The sequence below is a fragment of the Xiphophorus hellerii genome, chromosome 4, assembly GCF_003331165.1.
Source record: "Xiphophorus hellerii strain 12219 chromosome 4, Xiphophorus_hellerii-4.1, whole genome shotgun sequence".
Lineage (NCBI taxonomy): Eukaryota > Metazoa > Chordata > Actinopteri > Cyprinodontiformes > Poeciliidae > Xiphophorus > Xiphophorus hellerii.
Window position 1 is genome coordinate 20462761 of NC_045675.1, and position 27456 is coordinate 20490216.

Sequence of the window (27456 nt, forward strand, 5' to 3'; positions counted from 1 at the left end):
GTGATGTAAGAACAAACAGAGCCGCTCTCTCCGCTGCAGCTGGCTCGAACAGGGGAGAGGAATAAAACGGAGGGAAAGCGAGAACAGGACAGCAGCTGTCAGGCCTCCATCGCACACCTGTCACACAGGAAGCCCACATCGGCCACTGTTTCCTGGACACACCTCCTCAAACATCGCTCCTGGAAGGAATGGAGGGAGGACATCTGCTGCCTGGGAGAGATGCTGAAAAGATCAACACAGGCATGTTCTAAGGATGAAGGATACGAGCCATATAACCCTGAGGAAAATGTTTCTCAAGCCGTCTTTGCTGTTTTACGTGTGTGTATGGATGCAGCTTGCACAGTTTGGAGGATGTTTGTGTTAGAAGCAGAGCTCTGTGACGGACGGGTCACTCTGTGGAGACTCCTCTCTAAACTCTCCCACAAATACAGTAAGCCCCCGTGCCCTAAAACTTTACAGTGGGACATTTCCCACGGTTGCTCCTCTCAGCCACCCCTCCAGCCCCCGCCTGCTGCCTCTCCTGTGACCAATACGAAGTAATCCAGATGTGGCCCACAGATGTAGCACAACTCTCTTTGCTCAGTCTATCTGTCTCATCTATCCCCCACCATCCTTCCTCACTCAGCCCACAGCCTCGGCCTGCAGACCCCGCCGATGTGAACAGGAGGTGATATCATCCTGTGCTTCTGACGAGGCGCTCGCAGCTATTGTCTCCTGGTTGTCTTCTCCTCCCAGCCTCCAGAACTGCACTGTTGTGGCTGCTGGCAGAAATAAAAAAAAAAGAAACTCCTCTTTGTTTGTCAGGCTTGTCAGGCTGGGTCCTCAGGAGGCTCCCCTTACCCTATTCCCAGGCTGCCCTTCATGCTGCCTGTGTGCAATTAACAGAGTAATTAAAAGCCTGATGAGCTAATAGGCGTTGGCTCAGGCTGCAGGTGTTTGGATGGGGGAACTCGTTTGGTGGGAATGCGCTCACCGCAAACATGCTTGGACAATTATGAAACCATATTTTTATGGTGTGTATGGATTAAATGATTCCTTGATAAATAGATAAAGTTTCTAAGTTTCTTGTGGATTTAGAGCTGCTACCACCTTCAAGGACCTTATGTCCCATTTTTCTTTTTTTTTTTTTTCCACATTAAAATTATTTGTATCATTAAACGGTGGAATTTTGTTTACACAAATGTTTCAATGGAAATTGTAATCAGCAGTTCAGACTTTCCAAAACAGAAAAACAGAAGGTTTAGGAAAATGTTTACACCATAAAAAAGGATCTTTTGTTAAATATCATAATTACTCTAAAATAAAAATGTCACTATGGTATAATAGTTTTTAAATGTAATGTTCAAGATAATTGCATTTCAACAAGTTTGAATATTTTATTTTGTAACAGAATTTGTCTGAATGTTTTGAATGGTTCTGTCAATTATTAGTTGCTGTGTCTGATGTCCAGCTGAAGACAGTAACCGTGATACATTCATCTGGGTTGTATTATGAACTAGTATATCAGCTTACTGAAAAATTAAAATGTCTCGCACTGAGAAAGTTTCTGTGTTGGAGCAAGAATTTCAGCTGCAAGTCGGTTAACGTCAGTGCTAACGCTATGGTCAAACTTGCTAACTAGCAAAATTTTAGAGCTCTTAAACAGTCATTGCCATAAATGGCACATCTTATCTGTTTTTGTAAGAGAAAATGCAAGAACAGATTTTTAAAAAATATTACAGTTTCAACTAAACAACTTCTAGTTTAGACATTACATGGTCTTCATAATTGTACTACATTTTAAACTGGTGGGAATTTGATTACCTACCAAGAAAATGTATGTAAATTATCACACCAGTTTTGTTAGTTACATTATAACTTGATTGTATCAGTAGCGCATCACTTGTAAGAAGAGGTTGTCAAATCTTTTGTATTTTCACATTTATCAAAATTAATGGTAAAAAAAAAAGTATTATTGTCAGAATATTGAAAGAAAATCGGGGAAGGTGTTTCCCTAACACCTTCCCCCTGGGTCAATTTCTGCTTCTTAAATCATTATTACCTCACATACCTTTACATTATTCAACAAGTTTTGCCACGTGGCCCAGAACCTAGACACTTTTACACAGCTGTCTCACACCCCACTGTATGAAGACCGCACTAGATGGTAAGATGATGCATCTCTCTACTGATGGAGCTCATCGGAAAAGAAACGGAGAACAGAAAGTCTGATCAAATGTTAGTTTACGACAGCCTGAGGCTGAGCTCTCAGCTGGCAAAATTAGACTCACAGCTGACAAGATTAAGAGGAGAGGATGTAAATGAGTGGGAACAAAGGAGAGTTTTTTTTTCCATCATCCAGAGCAGAAGCTACAATTCTACTTTTCTCTTACGTCTGTCTGTCTCTCTGATCCCAGATGCAAACAAACTCACATAGTAATGTCCTCATGTGTGTTTCTGTCTTGTTTCCGCCCCCATATGTCCCCCCCTCCTCTCTCTGCCTGTCCCTACCCTCACCCCCTCCCCGCTCTGTGGCAGCTGTGCTGGTGATGGCTGTGCGCCCGTGGTGCAAGCTGGCTGTGGGGTCCCAGGTGGCCCGCATGACAGTTATTGATGTTCAGGTGTTCAACTTCTCTCACACAGGGGCCCTGGAGCCACACACACACACACACACGCACACCCCCCCACACATACATTAAGAACTAAGGCACACGCAAGGATGCTCCCAAATGTAGTTCACATGCATACACAGAATACATGCTAGTAGTCATGTTCTTGCACTATTATGCAGTTAAACTGCATTTTCTGTATATTAGTGCCAGGGAAGTGTAAACAACACACTAACAAGTACAACTGAGACTTTGGGCTTGCAGCTGCAAACTTGTCTGGAGAGAATTACAGTTTTCAGTCTGATGTAAAAAAAACAAGCTTCATAAGAAAGCTTGCAGTATGGAAGCTTATGGGGAATTTTCTGTGCACACATGTGATGGAGTAGCCAGTGTCGGTACCAGTGCCCTGCGCAGTCCTAACAAAGTCCAGATGTGTCTGGCTAGTTGAGGAGTTGTTCTTGGCACGGCTTGCCTCGGCCAAATGTCACAAATACTTTCCTTTATTTAGGAATGGCTCCGGGTTTAGTGGCTGGAGAAAAAAAAAAAGAAGGCGAGGATAGATGGATGGTTGGAGTGAGAGAGGGAAAGAGCGATGGGAGGAGAGGTAGATGAAAAGAGCCTAATAAATGATTAGCAACGTAGGACAGGAGAGCAAAGAGGAGGCGTGGGGGGAGCAAGAGAAAACATGAAGAGGGACAGAAGATAGGGAGGGAGGAGAGAGGGAGGTGGGGTGGGGAGGGAGGCAGAAACAGCTCCAGTCTAGCATCTGGATTTTATTAGCAGCCGTTGGGAAAATCTGAAAAGGAAGTTTTTTCTCCGTGAGCACGTCGGCAGCAGTGATATGCTGCACATAACCACTTCACTGCCGACAAGAGGAGCCAGGCCCTCCCAAAGGAGAACAGATGGTCGCTAGAACTTCAATACAATTACATCAACAGCTCTCGCAGATATAAGCTCGGTATGACAGAATCCCTGCAGATTGGTGAGACAGAAATACAACTCCTCTAACCTTAGCACCTCTGGCCCCGGATAAATTGCCTTTGATTCATCATTCCCTCCCCGCTTGTCCTCGAGGTAGTCCAGCTTTTCTTGCCAGTTTAACCAATAAAAGAAGATCTGGATACTTTTGACTTGAAAAAGCTGGTGACCTCTCGGTGATTTGATTGCTGTAATCTGATCAAAGACAGGATGGGGTTTTTTCAGTGCTTAGTGGGAAGAACAGATGACCCCCTAAGCCCCCCACACACACCCCCCCACACACACACCCCCACCCCCGCAACCCCAGTCCTCCCATTCCCCAGCTTTGTTTTGTGCTCAACGTGTTTGTTCAGCCGGCTCTGTGTACTGTCACAGCGATTCTTAAGTAACACGGGAAAATGTCTGTGTTTGTGTCCTTAACAAAAGCACCAGCATTTTGTATACTTGTAAGGGTTTGTTTTTTTTTTGTATGTTTTATGAGCAAAAAAAAATGATTTTCCACCACAGGAACAGCCTGTTATAGAGATTGGAGTGAAGTAGCCGAAATGCATTAACTTACACAGACAAACGTCTAAAAGCATGTGTTTGTACTGGTCTGACTCCCACCCTGTTATTAGTGAGGGCTGTAAAGACTCCGAACTCCAAATCAGCACAAGATGAACCAGAGTCTGCGATCTTGCTGCAAGAGTAGCTTCCTGTGCAGACATATGAAAGGATATAAACACATTCCCAACTCACCTGTGATAGAACCCAAACGCTGTCAGATAGCAGGCATGTTTTAAAACACAAAACTCATTGGCAGATGTAGAAAGCATGCTTGTTTTTGCTCTTTGTAGCTGTCAGATGGTGTTTTGGTTCTGGGCCAACTGTATTGTTTTTCCTAAAAATGTCATTTTCTGCCTGTAAGAAAAAGTGGGCGGTTCTGCACCCATAAGTCTCATGTCCAAGGGACAGAGCTACAATCCCAAAATGTTTTGATATAAAGACCTTAGAGGGGGAAGGGTGGCAGGGGGGCTTATTCTCTGTTTGTGTGGACTCCACAGCGGCCTGATAGGGAACAGATGTGGAAAGGCAGGCGGCTGGGCAGCCAGCCAGAGCAGCTGGGAGAAATTAAAAACAACAGCATTCCTGGAGACTGGGGGAATTACAGTGGGAGGGCGGGAGCAAGAGACGGAGAGAGAGAGAGAGATGGAGTTTTAGGCCTATGTGGTCACCAACGGAGTCTCTGTGGAGTACAAGAGATTGAATAGGCGAGGGGGTTTTAAGGGAACTGTTCTGCAGCGGTTAGCCAGAGCTAATAAGCTGCAGCTGTATTTTCAGTGGAAATGCATATGGGCATGCACACATATACATTGCATAGAGTCCACACACAAAATGAGATGTAAAATGAGTTTAAATCCATCCTCAGAAGAGCAGTCTAATGTAAAACGATTTGTACTCATATGTTTATCTTGATGGCGCTCCAATGAGAGCTTGTGTCTTTAAATCTTTAATAAGATTCCAGAAGGACTTCAGAAAGTTTGAAGAACCCACCAAACTGCGCTCATCCAGTTGTTCGGCGTGCTCTCTGCGGTTTAGTGCCTCTTGCAGTGAATTGTTTTTCATCTCGTTTCATCATGGCACAAGGGGAGAGCAGAAGACAGAGAACATTTTTAGAACGCAGACTGCAGACTGCTTCTTTGGTGAGCAATCTTTTAGCCCCGATTACGTCAAACCGTACAGACATACAGCTGTTCTCAGAGTCTGAGAAACACAGACAAACAAGCACAGGCAGCAGCAGCAGCAGCAAGGTAGGTAATGATTGTACCACGCTGGTTTATTTTCAGCCTAATATGCAGGAGTATTTAGGACAGATGGCAGTAGAATTGAGTGGATCTATTTTCGCCTGCATTGGTTTCAAAGTGGCTCCTTTCAGACGTACGTGTTCGAAAAGCTACACCTGAACCTCCAAAAAACAGGTCAACTTCTGCAGGTGATTCACTTCTCCTCTTTTTGGTATACGGCTTTTGTTCTTCAGCACAAAGCACGGTGGAATCACAGGTGGTCACAGATGGGGTTTCAGACCGAGCAGACTTCCTAATGTATTAAAAGTAAAATCCAGAGCATGATGTGCATGTGTGTCCTGTCTCTGGAGCTGGTCAGATTAAACAGCTGTCCATAATCCCGCGGTGGGGGCAGACAGACAGGATGGTCCCCTTATCCTTTCCTTTCCTATTTCTTTTCCTTTCCTTTCCTTTCTCCTCATCATTTGTTCATCAAGTATAACTGTATGTACTCAAACTAACAAACATGGGCACAGGTATCACAATCTGACTTCGTAAACACAACAAAACCACTGAAGGTGGGACAAATCTACCGTCTTGGACGTCTGCTTTTGCATGTAACCCTGTATTGAAGAATGGTTGCATCTATTTATGGCAGCTGCCCCCCGTCTGCCTCTGTTTTGCGTGTTTATGTTGAGAGCGTCTGGCATGGGCCAAACAGCCAAGCACCCCTCGTGTTCTTGGGGATCACTGTGTCAATGGCCCTCGTACAACATACTCCAGTGTGGCGCTCTTTAAATACAGACACCAGCTGTTGAATGCTGCTACGCGAAGCTCTCAGAAATAGGCTTACTGCGAGCTGAGGCCAACTGACATGGTGGCGGTGGGGGGTGTTTTAGAGAAACACACGAAATGAAAAACAAATTGTGCGATGGTGATTTAATGGTAGCGGATACATTCATACAGGAATATATACACGCAGGATTTAAACAGCATGAAGGTCAGGACTCTTTAGGTCATTTACCTCAACGGTATTGATGCCGGGTTTAGGTTCTCCTTTTATTTGTAGAGGTTCAAGAGATTATCTCTAAAGCCACAAAGAGGACAATGATGACAGATGCTTTCATTTATATGATGTTTTCGAATGTGGATTGTGACATTTTGAAAATATTACAGGAAAATAAATTTTTTGTCCTGTGGTAGAGAAGGCAGCGAGAAAATGATCAACCATCTCTTAGTGTTGTCCTGAGTTTCAGGTTTAAAATTTTCAGGTTTGCATGTATATCTCCAGAAAGAGAAGAAATTAAGTACAGAACATAAATCAAATGGTTGTAATTTTATTTTATACTACACAAGGTGATATCATCAATGACACAAAATACAGAAAACAATGAGGGAATTTAATGTATGTAAACAGTTTGGCTTGGTTTACTGATATGTGCCATTGATTGGTTTTCCTTTAATATCATCTCATATTTCTGTTTTTAATCTTCCATGAATAACAAATTGATAAATACCAGGAGCCATAACAAATGAGAAATAAAATGCTTTATTCTTCTGAGGCTTACAAATGCTTTATAAATCTGATTCTGTATATGCAAACAATAGATTTTTTCCAGCTTTTTTTGAAATTGCAAAAATGGATTTTGACAACATCAATTTTAGTAAGATTTTTTTGCACTATCTAACTTATTTACCAATGTAAGGATAAAACTTTTTGTTTGGAAGATAGTTAGGTTCTCAGTAACAAATGGCGAGTTTTCCATCATTTTTTCACATGGTAGACAGTTAAAATGATGTTAAAAACAGATGTTCATTGATTCACATGTAGTGCATGTCCAGATGAAGGAAGAAAAGAGAATGTTTGACATTATTTGCACTATTTTGACAGATAACGCCTTACCACAGAGACAAAAACAAAAGAAAATACAAATTGCTTTTAAAATTTATGCGTTCGCTCACGGTGTCTCAGCAGAAGAATCATCAAATGGCCCATTAAGTCTACTCTGTGCTCACATCTGTTTTTATAAGTTAGAATAATGACTTCCCTGCACAAGTTTTTATGATACATGTTTATATTCATTTAGTAAATATATGCAGCATTTATTGTGAGCAAACCACCCATGTATGTCCTGATCCATCCGGGGCATAATTAAAAATGTACTTTATTCCATTGGTTTTTCTGTATATGGAGCAGAGTCATAACCTGCTTTCCATCCTTCTCAAGGGGCTGAAAAAGTCATCACACTCTGTGCTCAGGTCTGCAATGCAGGAGGATCTGGTTCCAGCAGCTGCACCAACAGGTGGACACAAACATCAAGACTAGTCTATGCTCCATAGATAGATGCAGATTGAGTTTAAGTTCATGCATGCTGTGTTGTGTTTGACAGTGATTTTCTACGATCTGCATAGAATAATACCCAATCCAGGAGCCTGAAAGGCGCTGGTGGCTGCAGCAGGGCCACCTTGTTGTTGCATTTTCTCCGCTGTCAGAGCCGAGAAAATGTCCTCCACCTTCATGCTGCAGAGCTTGGCCTTGCCTTGTTTGGTCCTGGCAGCATGTCTGGCAGGAGACAGAGAAGCCTCTGGTAGTAAGACAGAACTCTGCTGAAAGCCAGTCTCAGTGATGGACAGCAGCAGATCCAGCTGCACTTGTCACTGGCTGTCAAGCCGGCTGTCTAGGCATGGGAACGAGAAGGGACAGGCGGTGTGTGTGTGTGTGTCTGGGGGTTGGAGGTTACAGTGGGGTACTTGTGGGGTGGGGTTAGTGGGGTGCACTGATTGGGATGTCATTGCTACACGGATTGTGTATGTGTGAAAGAGAGAGCGTGAGGGAAGAGGGGGGCAGCGAGGAGCGCTGATCTCAGTTAGCAGCAGCTGAGAGGGAGAGCAGGTGTTACTGTGGGTCTCTCAGGCCCCATGAATCTCCAACAAGAAAGACAATACAAGTTTGGATCCATTTCCACTCTCTGCATTGATCTCCTTTAGCTCTTTGCATGAGGCTTTTTGGTTTAAGGAAACAATCGATGGCTCGCAGGTGAAAATGTCAGTGCTCTCCTCTTTAACCAGCTGTCTCCTCCCAGCACAGATCCTGGTTTTATAAAACCGGAGCTCCATTTTTAACCTGTTTATGTGTTTTTCTTCTTCCATGTGGCAGGTAGCAGAGTGCAGAAGGCTGGAACAATGCCAGATTCACCTGCGGATGTGAAAACCCAGCCCAGGTCCACCCCACCTACCATGCCTCCTCCACCCCCGGCTGTGAGTCAAGCAACAAGTCGCAACGCCTCATTCACACCGGCCACCAGTAAATCAAGTAAGACTCCCTTGTGTGCAACGATGCGTAGTTGGTACTACAAATCGTATCCAGTGATCCATCCTTGTTGTGCTGTAAATTATTTGGCTGAATGATGCTTAATCCAGAGTTATTTTATCTGCTGTTCGATGGATGTTTTCTTGAAAAGTCAGAAGGTCTTTAAAAACAGGCAGATGTGAGAGAAAAACAGAGACAGGTGATATATCAGAGAGCAGGCAGCTCACTGGGGATGAAACATCAAACCCCGTCCAAGTAGAACTGACAATAATTAACAAACAATTAAACTAAAAGTATGTTTCCCAGAGTACATTTTGGAAAAGATATTGAAACCAGAACACAACAGACCAAAAACATAAAATCAACATTTGTTACGAACAGCATTTTTAAAGTTTAGGTCCTGCTTTGAGGTGTTTGCATGGTTCTCTTGCCATTGTTGCTTCTGCTTATTTGTACTTATTCAGTTTTGTTTTATCATTTTCTACCCAATGATAATGGGAATGAAAAGGCAGTGACATTCAGTTGAGATTTCATCCAACCATCATATCGTACCACCAAACCTCTCTGGGCTCTTTCGTTTTCTAAAATCTGCTTCTAATAGACTGTAAGATATAAATGTGATTCTATGAGTCCAATATTTCAGTTGTACAAGTCAGAGGTTACATTGATTTGATCAGTGGATCAAATTGCTTCATGCTGCATGAAAGCCATTTGGTTCAACTAAACCAGCCAGTAATGGAAGTGGTGTGTTATTTCAAATATTTCCCAAAATATTATACAAACTGATTTAATTGAGAGTCAGATGTAAGCATGTTATATGTATTTATCTCTCCATAAGTTGTCAAATATATCTATTGCTAGATGTATTTCGGAAAATACTACAACACATTTCTTTCTTGTAAATATGTGTTGTAGTATTTGCCCTGTTTTATTTTTCTTGCTGTATTTTACACACCAGTACCGACCATTTTAACCAGATTATGAAACAAATCAGTCAGTGATACTAAACATGTCAAGTTTCTGTTGCAGGCAAAATGTCACGTACAATCAACTCTAATGCTAATCCTTTTACCTAGTTTGATGGTTGTTCATCTGCATTGAGCGAAAGGAATCCAAAATATTTGTTCCTTCCCAGTTCTAGTGAGCAAGTGTTTTGGTCACTTGTGTGTCAGGTGTGTCTCTCGTGGCATTTGTCTGTCTTTTGGTGGAAATAATGCCCTTGCTGGCGGGACAAGTGTCTTTTGGTGTACATTGTTTATCAGCTGGTCAGGCGGCGGGTTGGTACAAGGGACATCAGGCGTTCTTTCTTCCCTATATAGCAACGTCAGGCCGTGTTGTTTCACCTGTTGTGGCTGGCGGTCAGCAGCATGGCTCTCTCCTTACGACTCTTCCTCATCTAAAACCAGAACACAAGTGCCAGGATCACATGGGTTAGTCCATATGTGTTCAGGCCTTCGACCCATGGATTAGAGCAACAAGCATGCCTGAGAAGAACCACAAGAACAGGGAACAGCTGAAGGTTAAAGACTGCTTCTTCCAGAACAAGGACCGGGTGACGAGGTGCATTTCAAAGAGATGCTGCAGCAGAAATGAACTGATGTTTAGCATGCTGCTGTTGTGAAATGAGTCATGGTTCAATCCTAGTTACATCAGATTTTATGGGAAAAAAAAAACAAGCATGCGACATACAATCATCAAATAATCCGATATGCATATAAATGCACATAGAAATCGTGACAGATTGAAGAGCAGCGTTTGAGGGGAAGAGGTCAGGCTTGCTCCCAGGGTATTTACGAGTTTGTTTGGGCTTCCATTAAGAGGTGAACGTGTGTGATCATATATGTGTACGAATGCTGTGTGACTATTCTGAACCCCAAAGCTGCAAATCTACTTTCAGCTGGTGGACATGTGCAAGACCTGATTTAGCAACACACCTGCTACTGGAATAAAAGTAACACAGCCCACTGGACTATTTTTGGCACCTCTTTAACAAGTTCCTCTTATAGTTGCACCCTACTGAGTGAGTGAAGAGCAGGGTGGAATACAGGCTAATACAGGGGCCGATGGAAGGGCTGGAAGGGGTCAAATGGTAGCACTTGTGAGACAGCTGAAGTTCCTGCAAACACACATGCAGCTTGAGGGAAGGTAGTAGAAAGTTGCATCCCTGTGGTTGTTTAAGCATCAAGTGTCATGCGGCCATGTATAAGAGTGATTTAATTACTTCAGCTGTCATCACATCTATCAGACTCCCCATACAGGCAACTGTTATTCACCCCATGTGTGTTTTTTTGCAGTGCTGAACGGGAGCAGCCACTCTCCTACCTCGCTAAACGGTGCTCCTTCGACTCCCAATGGCTTCAGTAACGGGCCGGCGATGTCTTCGACGGCCTCCCTGTCCAACCAACAGCTTCCGCCGGCTTGTGGCGCCCGACAACTCTGCAAACTAAAGCGCTTCCTAACCACACTGCAGCAGTTCGGCAACGACATATCCCCCGAGATTGGGGAGAGAGTGCGCAGCCTTGTGTTAGGACTGGTGGTAGGTTATGTAAATATCTGTTCATTGCAGCCCAATGTTCCTTTATTGCTTTGATTATCATGTCAGTATATGTCCTGTGGAAAATTTTAACTGAGGTTAATGTTTCTATCACTTCTGCTTTAAACAGAACTCCACTCTCACCATTGAAGAGTTTCACTCCAAACTTCACGAGGCCACTAACTTCCCACTGAGGCCTTTTGTCATTCCTTTCTTAAAGGTAAAATATAATCAATCATTAGATTTTATGTCAACTGTTGAACATCAGTTATGATTTAATGATGGTCTGAAAGCATACCTTTCATACCCGAAAGAAGCCAAGTGAAATCTGAAAGAGGAACTAACAACTAACAAACAGCAGGAGTACATTTTTCAATCAGTATTGATGAGGAGCTCCACATCTTTTTCTTGCATTCAATCAAATTCTACACTGAATATGTTTACACTTCATCACTTTCAGTAGTTGTTTACCTTGTTACTGTTTTCTTAATGGAGCAGTAGCTGTCATTGCAGCTGACGCCATATTTTTAGCATGTTGCCATTTTTGATACTACTCGGGATGCAATAATCTAAGGAGATGAAAGATGATGGGTGGGCAGCAAAACTCCACAAAACATTTATTTTCTTTTTTTTCCATCGTAAACTCACCATTGTCTTATATGGCCGTTGACATGTTCATTGATATATTTATGTATATATACATACGTATATATATATGTGTGTTTGTAAGAAATAGGTCCCTATGCGAAAAGAATCATGGTACCTCACTCACTGTAGAGATGGCCCAAAGCAGAACTTAATTTGAGGACCCACCTCCAACAAAGCCCACCAGCAGGGCATCGTAAATGAAACTCTGGCCTAATTAAAACCTATATGTAAGCAGTGACTCTATATAAGGAATCCATCACTTGTAGCCATCACTGGTAGGATGTAAATACATCTTTTAAAAAAAAGGTGTGAAAGTGTGTGTGAAAGTGTTGGACCTCCTGCCGTGCGATGATCCTTCACATCTGGGATATCGCAGCGAAGGCTGTGTTATATCAAGCCGACAGGTCTGAGAGAACTGTTTGACAGCGCTGTTACACACACGTTCACACATAACCCCCCCACACACAGACGCAACACACACAACAGCACAACCCGAAGAGAGCGAGGCACATGGTGGAGGAATGTGTCAGGGTACCTGTCTTATCTCATCCTGTCTCTTCATCTATCACTCTCTCTCTTTTTACTCCCTCCTTAGCTTAATCTGGCATCAACCTCGCCCCTGACCCCATAAACCTAATGTTCCACCAAAGGTTTTAGTTTCTCTTCTTGTCCACTTAACTCTTCTCTAAAGGTTATTTGATTAAATCTATTATATCTTTCCTGCAACTTCCAACTTGCCTAAGCAGAGATGCCTGTCTTTCCTCTTTTAACCACTAAAGGCAAACCTGCCCCTGCTGCAGAGAGAATTGCTCCACTGTGCCAGACTGGCCAAACAGACTCCAGCCCAGTATCTGGCTCAGCACGAGCAGCTCCTCCTGGACGCCAATGCTAGCTCGCCTCTCGACTCCTCGGAGATCATGCTAGAGATGAACGAGCATGGCAAGAGAAGGACTCCTGACAGGTGAGACATTAGGGGCCTGAATGCGCCATCTTAGTGCATTAGTGTTTTTGTCTGAATACCAAGCAGGAGGAAGTGATAAATCCTCTGAGCAAGAGGCAGAAGTCTGGACAGTCGTAATGCCAGCCTGACTTTGCCAGCTGTCTGGGGAGGAGGAGGAGGATAAATACAGAGTACGGAAAGAGGCAAAATAGAGAGAGAGCTCTGAGAAGCAGGAAGCAAATAAGACAGTTGTGTTAAACTCAATAAAATACAAACAAGACCGATTCAGGGCTGCCCTCCTTTTCTGGTCACTGTTTTCACTTCTCTGTGTGATCTGTTATTCCCCAGCAGCCATCCATATGTCAAAGATGTGTCCAGATGGTGACGTGCTGCGCGAGAGTGTTGGGAAGTCAGTGGCTGGCGGTTTTGGATAGACCAGAACAAGGGGTTGAAAGCTGGATGTGCAATCCCGCTGTAATCTGCACACCTCCGCCTCCCGACCTCTGGCTTATGTACCGCGTGCAGAGTGGAGGGGGAGGAAGGGCACGAAGGCAACATTTTTCCAGCTGTTCCTCTCATTTGTTAGCCACTGCAGCCAAACACATGCACGAGCAGTGCACGTACGTGCATGAAACGTCATCTGTGTCTGCATGTGGGCCGCCGCATTGCATTTATTCACTTTTTATCCCCAGGATTGTAAAGAGTGATTTTCATCCGAATGCCCGGCTATCGCCATTCCAGCTAAACAGATTAATATCAACGCTCACATTTAAACTGACCAGATGGCTCAAAACCACACACTCCTTTCAAGCATACAGGCGTATACAAGTCCGACCAAACATCTGTCAAATACACAGCTTTCAACCCCCACAGCCCCTTAAGCCTGAGTACAGGGTGGGGGCGAGGGACACTTGCAGTCAAAGAGTAGGCAGAGGGATATTCAGATTAAGAGCATGGGATGCAGGGTGTACAGTTGGACTTGGTTCTGTTAGATACATATGGCGTACAGCTGTCTGAAAAGCTTTAGAGAAGCCGTATTGTACTGTAACTGAACAACAAGCAGCTCTATATGAGTGTGTGTGCGTGTGGGGGTGTGTGTGCTGGTGGACACCATATGGGAGTTGTTGGACTTAAAAGAAAACATGTTTGTGTTCCTTGTTTGAGCTTCTCCAACAGGAAAGTTCTTCTACTCGAGGCTGTAATCTGTGACACACATCTACTGTTTTTGTTTTTTTCTTTTCACTCAAAGTGAACTTCATACATTCTGGAAGTTTTCTGTAAAAATAATGAAGCAAAGTTCAACTTGTGTCTGTGTCTATCTGTTTAGGACCAAAGACAGCTCCGACAGAGATGGCTTGCACCCGGAGCACCTGGCAAAGCGGCCCTGCACTATCAGCCCCAGCCAACGCTTCAGCCCCAGCACCGGGCTCCCAGCTCACCCGCCTCCCAACGGCCTACCAACGCACCCACCCAACGGTCTGCCCCATCCGCCCAACCCCCAAGTGGGACCCCAGCACTACCGCCTAGAAGACATGGCCCTGGCACACCAGTACAGGGATGCTTTCAGACACAGCGAACACAGAGACTCTCGAGACAGACACCGGCAGACAGGTAGGACATTCACATGGCTCCATAGAGTTTCTGGTTCCCATTTAGGTGGTTGAGACAGAAGGAGTTTGCGTTAACATTGGTGGAGTTTGGGAGTAGGACAAAGGCCAGTTGTCGGGCAAGTGGGATAATCCTCGTGGCGGTGGGTCTATATAAAGGACCCAAGCCATACATGCCCTTTTATGCTGATCATCTGCTTTTCTAATAGGGAAGGAGAGTCATTCTTTTTGACATCGTTTTACTACTTAGTCATTAGACTGGAGTTACAACCATGAGTGGTTCTTTTTAATTAGAAAGAAAAAATGCTAAAAAGCAAAACAGTTTGTCTAGAAAGTGTAAGTCATTATAAGTTTCACCAAGTAAATTAAGAAATGAATTCAGTATTCATGTTGAAATTGAATACTGGTAAAAGTTATGAAAACAAGTTTCAATTTTGTTTGAATTTAGTTTTTCTATATTTCTACATTTTGTCTTTTTAATAAGTAATAACACTGTGTTTTGCACACTAGAGACCAGATTATTTACTACATATTAAAACGCTGGAATTGGCCAAACACGTACTTTGACTGTAGGCAGGTAAAAAACTTCTGTACCTCATTTCTTTTAGACCTTACTTCAATGTAATCATATTTTCTTGTAGTCTGTTATCTGTCTGTTATGATTTTGAGGAGACTGTATTTTATGTTAATTCCTAAGACTTGTTAATCAGTTAGGCATTAAAAGGACCTCAAACAAATAGCAGATGACACAAAAGCATGCTTCAAAAAACTAATTTCAACAAATTTTGTATGTAGAAACTTGTTGAAACTTGTTGAAACTTGTTACTGGCAGCCTGACAACACGTAGTGTTTTATTTTTTGTTGGGTCTCTAAAAATTCAACTCAGTTGTATTTTGTTTCATCAGCAAGTTCATTTGTACATGTCTAGTAGGTGAAATCTTGGCATATTTTCCGTAGGTCTTTAATGTTTTCCAGTTTCCACATGCTCATCTGCAGTTAATAGGTTTTTCTGGCTTGAAACATTTGCTTATTTACAATTTCTGTCTTCTGGATTTTTTTCCACCTACAGCAGCATTTAGTACATGTACACTTGATGTACATGTCTGCCTTAACTTCTACAGTTTGTCTACGTCAGTAATAGCAATTCCCTCTAATATTGTACAGACTGTACAAATCATTTTGCATCGGTTACATCTAAATATCTAATAGCCTAAATTTTACGTTTTTGTTAATTCAGCTAAATCCTCAAACTGAAAAAGAGCTAAACAACCAAAATTAATACCAGCTTTTGAATTGTCTTATTAAAATAAAGCTGTAGTTAGGAGTTATGAACAACTGCTATTGTGCGAAGCTGTAATTGTACAGCAAGTATAACGGAGATGTCCTGTTGCAGCGGTGCACGGAGCTCGCCAAGAGGAGGTGATCGATCACCGTCTTACAGACCGAGAATGGGCAGAAGAATGGAAACATCTTGATAATGTATGTATTAGCCTTCTTATTCCCAACCACCCTCTTTCCTTCACTGACAATAAATGGGTCGGGAAACCACAACAGTCAGCAAGCGATTAAAGTTAGCATTAAAGCAATCTAAGTATGGCGGGCGCATGACATCAACAGGAACTGTCAACAGACAGAGCAGACGCCGTCCCACCTGAGTTAGCAGCTGACAGAGGTCTGCGTCAGTGTGGCGAATTGACAATTGGCGGATACCTTCCCGGATTCCTAGCACCAAACTCCACAAAGCGAAAGCGGTGCACATTAGAAACCCAGACACATACTCCGTTAGTTAGAAACAGGACCCCAGATGGAGCTGAGGGCCCAGCAGAGAGCAGCTCCAGCTGGGTAGAGCAGCTGAGACAAGAGCTGCAGTCGTGGAGGGAACCGGCCAGGCCTGGACCCCTGCCAAATTAGAAACACTTCACTGAAATAAATATAGCCAACTCAGAGGGGAGGGAGCTGAGATAGAGAGAGAGGGGGGGGAGAGAATGGGAATAATGAGATGGATTGAATGTCAACTATGCTAAACCTATTTAGCAGATCTTGCTGAGCCTGAAAAGACAGGGCACTTTAAAAAAAAAAAGAGTGACACAGTTTACAACAGAGGGAAAAACGACAGGAAATCTGTTGAGTTGGCAGGGAACAGCGCCGAGCGGGGGAAGGAATCAGCTCGAAGTTCTCATCAACAGCCCAGCTGTTACAATATCATTGTTGTAATTCTCTCAGACACTGAAATTCACCAACGGGGATGCAGTCAGTGACTAGATAGACAGATAATAACACACAAGCTGCCTGGTTGATATATGATGTGCTGTTAGAGATGAATTAAGATAATACACTTTCTATTTGACCAAGTTCTGATTAGTGTTATCGGAGCCAACCAGCAGTGAGATCACATTTTCAGAACTAAGTCTTGGTCTTGGTTTCATTCTTGTCTCTGCATTTTTTCTTGAGACGATTCGAAACTACAGCTGCAACATTGTTGTTGTTTTTTTAGTGTAACTATAAAACGTCTAACTGCAAAAATTATTATTGTAACAGCAATGGTGTTGAAAATGGTCTTCCATTGGTTTGGTCTTGAGCAGATTAGAGGCAAAACCGAGCCTCTAACCTGATGTCTAGACTGCCTCAGATCTGGAGATCAACACTCATTCTAAATCGTTGCTTTTCAATTTTGGAAAAATTGGATGAATAATAACATCTGAAAGAACATAAACTGCATTTTGTAGTTGACATCTCTTCTGTGTTTGCCTTTGCAGCTCCTTAACTGCATCATGGACATGGTAGAGAAGACGCGACGCTCCTTGACGGTGCTGCGCCGCTGCCAGGAGGCCGATCGTGAGGAGATGAATCACTGGATCCGCCGTTACAGCGACGTAGAGGAGATGAAAAAAGGTGGGAGCAACGGACAGCACTGCCTCCCTCCTCCTCCTACTCTTCCTCCTCCTCCTACTCCTCACCACAACTCCTCCTCCAACACAGCTAGCAGCAGCGAGTCACTGCCCATAGGAACTCCCTCGGCTGCTGAAAGGCAGACAGGCAGACAGACAGGTAGACAAACACTCTCAGGGTATGTTTGGCAAAGCAAAACACTCACAGCAAGGTAGGGCTCATTGGAGACGCTGAAATGCTGTAATACGCTAATTCAGACTCAAAAAGTCAGTTAGAAGATCATATTTTTCAGCACATTTGCAAATTGGAGCTCACACTGTGAGGCAATTCAAATCCACCTGCAGCATGTTGGATTTTTAACTAACTGATTGCACTCTTATGTTAACAGCATCCTCGTTCACATTAAAGTTTGTATTCATTTGTAATCCCTGGAAATGTATTCTGTCCTTGAAATGGTAAAAAAATAACAAAAAAAAAAAAAAGGGATTCAATTCATCTCCAAATGTTGACGCATATGATTTGTTTTTGTCCCAGAAACAGATGTGCAAACTATAAGTAGATGGATGTGTATTCTTGCATTTTCTGTGTATGCTTTATGTTGCTGATTGGGTGGCTGTGTTCGTGTTTCAGAGATCCACAGAGACTTCTTGCACCGGCCTCCCTCAGGATACCTGCCTGAAGAAATCTGGAGGAAAGCTGGTAAGAATGGACTGTCATCCTCCGTCCTGCCATCTTCACGACCAATCCCCCGACACAGGCTAACAAAACACACACCATCACTCTTCATGGCTACCAACACATTCAGAGCAGAGGCCTTGTGGCTCCAGGTCCATGAGGCTGGAGGCTTGCAGGCCCTCTGTGTCATTTAGGCTAAACGCTCTCCATTTGTCACCACTATGAAAGGCCACTGCAGTTAAAGCTGCAGTGAAAATGCAGACACCAGGGTTTTATTGGGTCGCAGCAGCGCAGCACAGCGCAGGGTGGAACTTACCTGGTCTCCCTCATCCTAACCTGCCCCTACATTCCTGACTTATGTAAGTCAAAAACAAACAGCTTAAACATACAAACCCTTGATGATTTTTTTCTGGCTCCTTATGTAGCCAAATAGAAGCAGCTGAAGGTGCTGCTCTGCATGGGCTCCTTGTATTTTAGACGGAGCCGATCCCAGGAGTCATCCGGTTCGGCCTCGGTTCCACCTCGGTCCCAGCACTATTATGTTGCACTCATACTCCAATACCCTGCGGAGGAGAAGATGCTGCTGCTGTCGGCAAAAATACTGTGCTGCATTTTCACCGGCAGGAAAGGCTCTTTTAATTGCAGTTGTTTTTCATACAGGTACTACAAGCATGCCGCTTTCCCCAGCTCTAAAGCACCTCCAAAACAAGCAGGGTGAGTAGCACATCTTACTCCCAGCATCTCACCTCTCGGTGTTCTTGTGCCTATGTGTCACCTCCGGTTCTGCAGCCAGGTAATTCTGTCTCGCTGAGCTGCGGCACTCTTTTTGCCTTTAATTAAAACCAAACATGTCGTCTTTGGTCTGGCTGAGGTTGAGATCTAGGATCTGAAGTGCGAAAAAGCAGCCAGTAATAACACATCTTAGGGACTTGCCAAATCTCTGGGGAATTAAAACGTTAATATTGCTGCCCCCGTGTTTTCCATTAAGTGCTAATTGCCCCAGCATCTGCTATGCAGTCTCCTTGATAAGAATTAATTAAATTTGCAAACTAATCTTAGTGGTGCATGCATTAAGGCAGATAGTTGAGAAGCTTGGAATAATGCATATAGTGTGGCAGAATGCGAGAAAGCCCTGCGAAGGGTGAATTTGTGTTAAGGATTTTTTTTCATTTTTAAATACTGATTTTTATTTTAATTAAGCTTAGTGAAAAAAATATGTAACCTTCCCCAAGCTCACATAGGCTGGATAGCCTTTTTTATTAATAAATAAAATCATAATTTATACACTAGGTATACAAATACCTTTTGTAATGATCCTTTCTGATTTTGAAATCAGTTTGATATTCTGAGACGTTTAGGTGTTGCAAAAAATCAAAACCAGAAGAAAGGTTTAAGAGAGTAAATATTTTTCCACACAGAGTAGGAACACATGCAAACCTATGGCAGGGTTTAGATAAGGATTCTCCTGTATTTTACTTTTTATTTTGCATCTGCACAGTAGTTTGAAACAGCTGAGAGGATAGGCAAGGAAAAGTGACAGATATTTATGAGCTCCCTCTCAGACAAACATGGAGCGGAGGAAATGGGGAGCGGCGGTGAGAACATCATCAGCCTCACCTCCTACTTGGTTGGTCTAACACACCTGGCAGGCCCATCGCACATCTGGAGGAAGAGCAAGATGCAGCATTTATTGTTTGTAAAAATGTTGCTGTCTTCGACGGTGTGAATAGCAGGGGGAATCTGACGATGACAAAGTGTCCAAAAAGCATTCAATTAATGAGCAGGATATATTTGGCAATCCTTGTTGCTGGACCAACACACCAATGTGAGAATTAATTTGCTTTATATTTCTTGTGCACTTCCTACCAATACTGAAATGAAGCAATACATATCCAACTTTTTCAAGGATGGCATTAATCAGAGAAGCAACCAAAAGGTCATAACTCTCAGCTCAGGTGGGAAAATTAGTTGACAGGACGACTATTAATCATGCCCGGTTGCAGTTTGCTATTTCACGTAACATAGGAGCGCAGCACAATCTTGATCCTATGCTTATATGAGACCGAATGTTAATTTCTGGCCTAAAATTAAAAAGAATGTGTTGGAAGACTAATAACGTACATGATCCTGAACAAACCATCTCCACAGTTACACATTGTGGTGGCAGCATCATTCTGTGCATCAAGCCTTTCTTCAGCAGGTGGAGGGAACTTGCTCAGCATTGATGGGTAGATGAATAAAGAGAAAAAAAAGACAAAAAAAAACCTCTTGTACAGTGGCCACACCCCTTTTATGGGAAATTGATGGCATGGTTTAAATGGGAGTCAATGCAACTTCTAGGGTTTTCAGCATAATAAAAGCATAAATTAAGGAAACAAATATTTTCTGTGAGTTTATGTGCTTATTCTTATCTTAAAACGAAGTCGTCAAATCAGAAAATGAAATCAGATTGGCTTTTGTTATAAATAAAATGTCAATTTTCAGTTCATTTTGAAATCTGGCCTTTTCACCTTTTTGGCCAAAACTGTTATGTCTTGGATTGTGTATATCTATTTAGTGAAGAAGAAGGAAGTTCTTCTTCAGAGAAAGGGTGTTACTGCAGGCGCAGTGAGATGCAGTCGTTAATGGCCCCCTGTCTCTTTCTGTGTTCCTCAGAGGAGGCGGTGAATGAAGTGAAGCGGCAAGCCATGTCAGAGCTGCAGAAGGCGGTGTCAGACGCAGAGAGGAAGGCTCACGAGATGATCTCTGCTGAACGATCCAAAATGGAGAGGGCACTGGCCGAGGCAAAGAGACAAGCTTCCGAAGACGCGCTAACGGTCATCAACCAGCAGGAAGACTCCAGCGAGGTGAGGGTCAAGCATATTTATCCAAATCCACCTTCTGTGTTTAAGGAGTGGTGCTGAAAATGGCCAGCTTTCAATTCAAAAAGAAAATCTGTCAGTAACTGTTGAACAGGAACACTGGAAATAAGCCAGCCTCTCCACGCTGTCATCTATTAAAACCTCTTATCTGAGGTTTTATGGTTTAAAAATGTAAAAAGTTAAGAGCTTGTGGTTATATTGGGCTTAATTTATACTAAATGTTGCTGTTCCTGCATGAATACAAGTAGACAGACTCAGATGGGCTGGAGCAAAGTGCCTGGTTCATGTCTTCAGGGAGCAGTTGACCACCACCTGCTGGTAGCAGATCAGCTGGCCTTGGACCAAACTCACTCACTACAACAACAGCTGTGGATCCGAATTATAGCAAAGTATAATAAGGACTTTCTGTGTCTTTTGGGAAAAAAATGTGTAAAAGAGGGAAATGGACTTTGATGTAACACAGAGGAGACTTCCTACCAACTGACCTGTCCAGGGGTTTGCAACCTTTATGATCAATTTCTCCAGCAATCTAATATTGTTCTAATGTTTGTTTGGAATCAAAAATCCCACTAAGCCATTGCAAGTATTTTCAAATTATCCAAGCACAGAACTATTCACACCATATTTGTCAAATTCATAAAATACGTAAAGTTTTAAAGTCCAGTTATTATCTAAGTAATAATTTAATTTTATTCTAAACTTATTTCGTATGATTTCTCTCACCATAAACACACATTTGGCACATTTATTATAATGTTTTAATTGTTTTAAAGCCATAAGATCTAGTCATTCCTAACATATGTACAAAATGTCTGGTGTTTTACCTGTAAAACACTGTTACACACAATCAAATAAAATTGATTGACTGATTGTGGTTTTTCTATCAGCAGTTTAATTCAGATGTTTGCAAATAAAACATTTCTACTGAATTTTGAATTGAATGTTTGCCAGAAAGTTGGATAAAAAAGGCGAAGAAAACAATTTAAGAAACGTTCAACTTGTTTGTTTTTTATGTTAAATAAGTGAAAAAATTACATATTTAATAAATGCAGCTCTACGATAAATATTTTTCTCATTCTTTGGTGGAGACTCAATAAATATATTTCACAAATTAAGATGAGAAAACTAGCCTTTCCTAAAACAAGTGAACTATACATATTTGCAGATTTCCTCCTTCATTTCGGTCTAACGTACAAGCTGGCGCATAAGGGGTAAAAGCCTGCGGTTCTGGAGTTGCATGTTGCAGGCCCCTGATCCAGTCTCTCATTTCTGTCTCCCCAGAGCTGTTGGAACTGCGGCAGGAAAGCCAGCGAGACATGCAGCGGCTGCAACACAGCTCGCTACTGCGGCTCCTTCTGCCAACACAAAGACTGGGAGAAACACCACCACGTCTGTGGTCAGGGCCTGCAGGGGCTGCCGGGGGGCAGCAGCGTTCCCCTGGGCACCCCTTCCTCCACCTCCTCGGTGTCCTCCAGCGCGCCACCGACCCACTCAGAGAGCACCCCTCCAGGACCCCTCTCCCTGGCGGGCCAGAGCAGTATTGCGGGAGGCGCCGGCAGCGGGAGCGTCTCCGCCAGCCCCAAAGAGAGCAGTTCCAGCAGTGCCTCTCGCTCCACAACCCCAGCGACCCCTGCCCTACTGGATGCCACCTCACGCTGACGTCTGAGCCCTCTGTTCGTCCATGCGTACTGAAATGACAGTGCCCACACTCCACACAAAAAGCCAAACTGAGGAATCCGCATTGCACACAACTCCCTTTCCTCCTACCCTTATTCATAACGCTCTACTTGCAAGCTCTGTGATAAATCCTTTAACAACCAACAGCTTTTCTCACCATGTATAATGTTTTCTATCTCTTCGGTGACCGACCCACAGGCAGAAAGATTCCAACCAGAGGTTCAACGTGGTGCAAAGCGTGCAGCTTGCAGCGTCTGCTTCAACATATCAGATTTGTTTGCTGAGAACATAGGCTTTGAATTAAAAATTCACCCTCATTTGTGTAGGCGTGGTTAAGTTAGGGGCTGTGATCAGGCAGCATTTATGAAAGATAAGTAGGACTTGATAGAATTTCCCCTTTAATTTAGCACCAGTGGAGGTACATCATCCAGCCCTGAAATGTGCACTAACAGTCTGCTGATGTGACAACTCTGCAGACTGTTTATTATGAAACTTTATTATGCAGTTTCATAATAAAGAAGCAAAAGTCATAACCTTGCTCCAAAACCAAGGTGGGAAAGGATACGAACTGTGATGCGATTTATTCCTCAGAAACACAACTTAGTATTTATTAAAGGTTTCTTTCTGGCTTTAACGGAAAACAAAGATAAGTCCAAATATTCTGAGTAAAGAATAGCGCTGATGATGCTGATGATGATATGAGAAATAAATTAATTTTAAACTGCTAACTACCTTGCTAGCAAGCCAAGAAAATCTACACCGGACTCACCTCTCTGCACCATTATGAACCCAAATAAATTCAAAGATGAAACAAATAACATGATCCAAACCTTTTTACTACACTGCCAAAGTGAAAAAAAGAAACATAAGTGATAGAAAGAAGCACTCATCTTATAACCAAACACAAAGCAACATCACCTCCTGAGCAGAAAAGCGAGCCCTGATAGGACCAGGCGTGGAGGAGCTGCAGAGCAGCATCTCAACTCTGAGATTAAAAAAAAAACAAAAAAACACAAAACTGTGACCTGCTTTGATCTGCAGCTGCCTCCCGCAGTCCGGATAAAACTCCAGCGACTCCTCAGCGATGGCCCAGACTAGTGAATATGGACAATGCTGTGAAATTGCCAACAAGAAACACTTGATGAAATTGATGGAAACCCTGCCACAGTGTGGTTTTTTTGTGAATGGTAGCGAGGACATAAAGAGGGAAATAGGAAAAAATTAATGCTACATGGCCTCAAAAGAGACAGGTAGAAACAAGGCAACGGAGCTCCCAAAAACCTCAAGCAAGCTTGGAGACATTGTTCAAGAAGGCATTGCATACTATGGAGACGTACAAGGAGATTGCTTAAAAGTTGATTGTTTGTTTTTTTTAAAACAAAAAGCTCAGAAGGAGGAGACATTTTGAGGAATTACTGTTACCTTTACATTCACTCCTTCCTTTTCCAAAGCATGACTCGCAGTTCAGAAGAGCCGACAGGGCGGTGTAAACTTTGTTCTCCTCTCTTTCTACCTCCCCTCATCCCTTCTTTGCTCGTCCCCAAACTAGTGGACTCACGTTTTACCCCCAAAATCTCGGGTTTGCTTTGGACAGAGCTGCAAAGCACTCGCAGGGGAGGGTTGAACCTACTTGTAGATATTCTTCCTCTTTTCACTTTTTTCATAAATGTCTCCTGATTGCTGATGCCACATGTGCTGCCCTTGTGTATATCCCAAAAAATGGACTTTGTTTTGGGTTATTTGCCTTTCATTTTCTTCAAAGTTTGGGTTGAGCAGTCACAGCAGAGGAAAGGATGTTTGTCTATGAAAGGAAGCCCCACATTGTACTTATTGTTTGAACTGTTGTATCTGTATTGATGAGATGAAACCCCTCTTGTAGAATATTTTGTATTGCTCGCATTGTAAGACAGTGAGAGGACAGAGGTGCAATATGAAGAGAATTCAGCTACTGAATGGAACCTCAGCAACTGCCCGTAGGGTGTCATATAATATAGATACATATAGATATATTTAAAGCAACATCAGTAACTTAATGTGAATGTACATAGTATTTAAAAAGGTCCAAAAATGTGTTTGCCAAATAACAAAAACCTTTAAAGTTCAGAACATGACTTTTTCTCACAGTACATTTGTTTTTCACTCGTACAAGCTGAATCAAAGTGTCATGAAACTGCTGGCGACAGACATAAAGTAACTCCAGCCTGCACCAGGCAACATAACATTATCTGTTTTGGTCTGGGACATCCCAATATAGTCAATTGTTACAGGGGGTTAAAAGTGATGGATCCATTAGAAATCAGCATATTTCAGTCAGATCTTCTTTAGTGACTGTGATGATCCTGATCATTCTGATCAATCTGAATCAACACGTTTTGCAAGACAGGCCATTATTGTAGGGGAAAGTGATACGCCAGTGTTAAGCTCACATCAAAAGTCATTTTAATTTTCTGTTTTCGATTTGACCTCTTTGTTGTTTTATTAAACATGTGATTCAAGAAATAAGCTGCAGACGTGGAACAGGCCTTTGTTTCCAGATCGAGAGAGCGGCTTCGCCGCATTCCACATGTTAGTATCTTCTTTTAGCCTCTCCAATACGGACTTATTGCCTTTTATATTGATCATTGTAAACCCTACATGGCTAGCTTCATTTACACTTGGACCAAACTTGGAGAAACAAAATAACTTTTTTTTTTTTTACAGAAATATATGGTTTTCTTTGGACTATTTGGGAAAAGCTAAAATTCAGATAAGCTGTAAGGTACCCCTGCATCTATGTGTAGCATTCATGTATGTGTTTTATAATTACTGTGTTGTAGTGTTGAGCTCAGTTGTTTTTCTGTGACATCTTTCTTCTCCCCTGATGTCTAATTGTCAGTCAGACCCACCACATGTCTCCTCTTCCCCCCTGTTGACACGAGCTACCTCCTGTGAGCATACAGCGCACCACCAGGAGAGGCTGACCTGGTCTTTAAAAAACACAGATGGCTTGAGAGCAGACATGGGCACACAATCACGTTCGCAGGTGATCAAATGAATCCATGCTGAAAGGAGCTGTCATTACTCATGATGTGGGAAAAAAATCCATTTTCACTGAGCTGCATTTTTATTTTAGGGGAGGAAAAAAAACAGCTTTTGTTGAGATTTATTGGTAGACACACATCCAGTTATTCCTGCATTTTACCAAACCAACCCCAGAATCAGTGATGACATGTCATTTGCTGTCTGAAACCAATAAAAGCACAGACCAAAGTACTAGTTTGCCATTGTAGACAGTAACATGGCAAGTAATGACAGATGGCAACCAGTCAACCAAAGTATATCTGAAAAACACACACCAGGAGAGCCCAATCGACAAACAAAACATCTGAATTTCAGATGTGAATTCTTACTCAAGCAATCAAAGTGCTTGTTGACTACATATTGAGCAGTGCTTCTCTGTAAACAACAGCAGCGTCACCTTTAGAAAAAGCCTGCCAACTGTGTGTTCTTATAGCTACAAAGCCTTGCAGAGTTAAAGTGAATACGTGATAAGTGTGTGTCTGTCTGCGGATGGTGGAGTGCCTGTCTTTTAGTAAAAAAAAAAAAAAAAAAAGAAAGAAAGTAAGAAAAAAAACCAAACAGCAACAAAAAAAACTTTATGTCTCTCTGCAAACTACTTGAAACCTTCAGAGCTTTAATGAAACATTCAAGAAAATCAACAGTGATGTATTGATTTAAAAATAATAATAAATAAAGCAGCAGTTTTCGTGCAGGTTTGTCTATAGAAACATCCACATCATAACACAATGGGTTGACAGTTCCATTCAATTCTTGAAGTGCTTTGTGTGAACCTCCTTGCCTGTGAGTAAGCCCTCAGATAAACAAAGCCAAACCCAATATACAGTGTACAAATTACCAAAATACAACCAAAAGCTGCATCTTTTCTTCTTCACGTTGTTAAGTTTTTCTTATAAAAAAAAAACAAAAAAAACTGACACTCCCCCTCCGTGACCCCTCTTCAAGTCATCATTCTGCAGATTGCAAATATCTGTTACTTTCTCTGTCAAGACGCATCGCCACCCTGCTAGTCAAGGGTCTGCTCATTTTTTTTTACATCAGCTACATTTTATCTGTTTAACCATGTTTCACATATGGGCAAAACACATATTCAGAGAGGACATTTAAGTGCAGGGTTGGTGTTTGTCCCAACCTGTAGATCTGCTTGCAAAGTTTCAGAGCTCAGCCAGTGCGATGGTGACACGTCCTTCCTGTGAAACAGGCTCCGAAGACTAAAAAGCTGAAGTGGCAAAACAGTGGACGCAGCACTTGTTTCCCAATAAGCCATGGCTCAGAATGATCTTGTTTTTAAACTTCACATAAACTGAAGTGAAAAGAAGTTTATGCTTTTGTATGTGTAAGGACGCCTTCTATACTGTACTGTGCAATACATTAACGCAGAAAAAAAGACATGTTTCTGTAGGGAAGGTTGGCGCTTTCGAGATCTTTCCCGCTTTGTTTCATTTCTCTCTTCCAACAGTCCTGTTGCCATTTTTTAGATGAAGTAAACTGTGCCAGAGGAATTAAATTCTGATTTGTATTTATTTCTTGCATGCTTCTCTCCCTGTTGCTAATACCGCTTTTTAACTGTTCGCTCTGTTGGATGTGTGAAGCTGTAAAACATTCTAATTCAGGTTATTGTCTGTGTTGAACAATGTAACTGTGTAATTAAAACATGAAATGATGTATCCATCACTCTCCTTCCTTTTCTTCATTTTACATGAAGATGTATTCCTAAAACAGCATCTTTAGAAGAAGAAAATCTCTCTCTTTGTTATTCAGCTCAGTCATAAGTGGGGTAGGGTTATTATAGATCAGTTTACTCTTAACATTTCTGGAGTAAGATATCAATAGATATTAACACATCACAGTTTCAATTTAGCTTAATACGAGAAAGTCTAAGGAGTGTCTTTCAAACATTGAAACAGCACGCAAAAAAAGCATAAACCAA

General features: G+C 42.4%; 1 protein-coding gene across 7 annotated transcripts in view; it reads left to right on the forward strand.

Annotated features, from left to right (window-relative positions):
- The window catches only part of cbfa2t3 (CBFA2/RUNX1 partner transcriptional co-repressor 3), a 43006-nt gene extending 15808 nt beyond the window's left edge, over positions 1 to 27198 (forward strand). For 2 of the 7 annotated variants that reach the window (XM_032560310.1, XM_032560315.1), the window contains exons 2-12: positions 8487 to 8642; positions 10934 to 11175; positions 11303 to 11392; positions 12600 to 12781; positions 14088 to 14371; positions 15761 to 15846; positions 17124 to 17415; positions 17887 to 17955; positions 18592 to 18645; positions 20587 to 20777; positions 22074 to 27198. In XM_032560310.1, the coding sequence (XP_032416201.1) occupies positions 8487 to 8642; positions 10934 to 11175; positions 11303 to 11392; positions 12600 to 12781; positions 14088 to 14371; positions 15761 to 15846; positions 17124 to 17415; positions 17887 to 17955; positions 18592 to 18645; positions 20587 to 20777; positions 22074 to 22451 (2024 nt within the window). In that variant the 3' untranslated portion in view covers positions 22452 to 27198. Of the gene's footprint in view, positions 1 to 7527; positions 7633 to 8139; positions 8375 to 8486; positions 8643 to 10933; positions 11176 to 11302; positions 11393 to 12599; positions 12782 to 14087; positions 14372 to 15760; positions 15847 to 17123; positions 17416 to 17886; positions 17956 to 18591; positions 18646 to 20586; positions 20778 to 22073 lie in introns of those variants that run through there. The other 5 variants (XM_032560312.1, XM_032560316.1, XM_032560313.1 and 2 more) reach the window with 5 other exon arrangements.
- Positions 27199 to 27456: the final 258 nt, after the last annotated feature.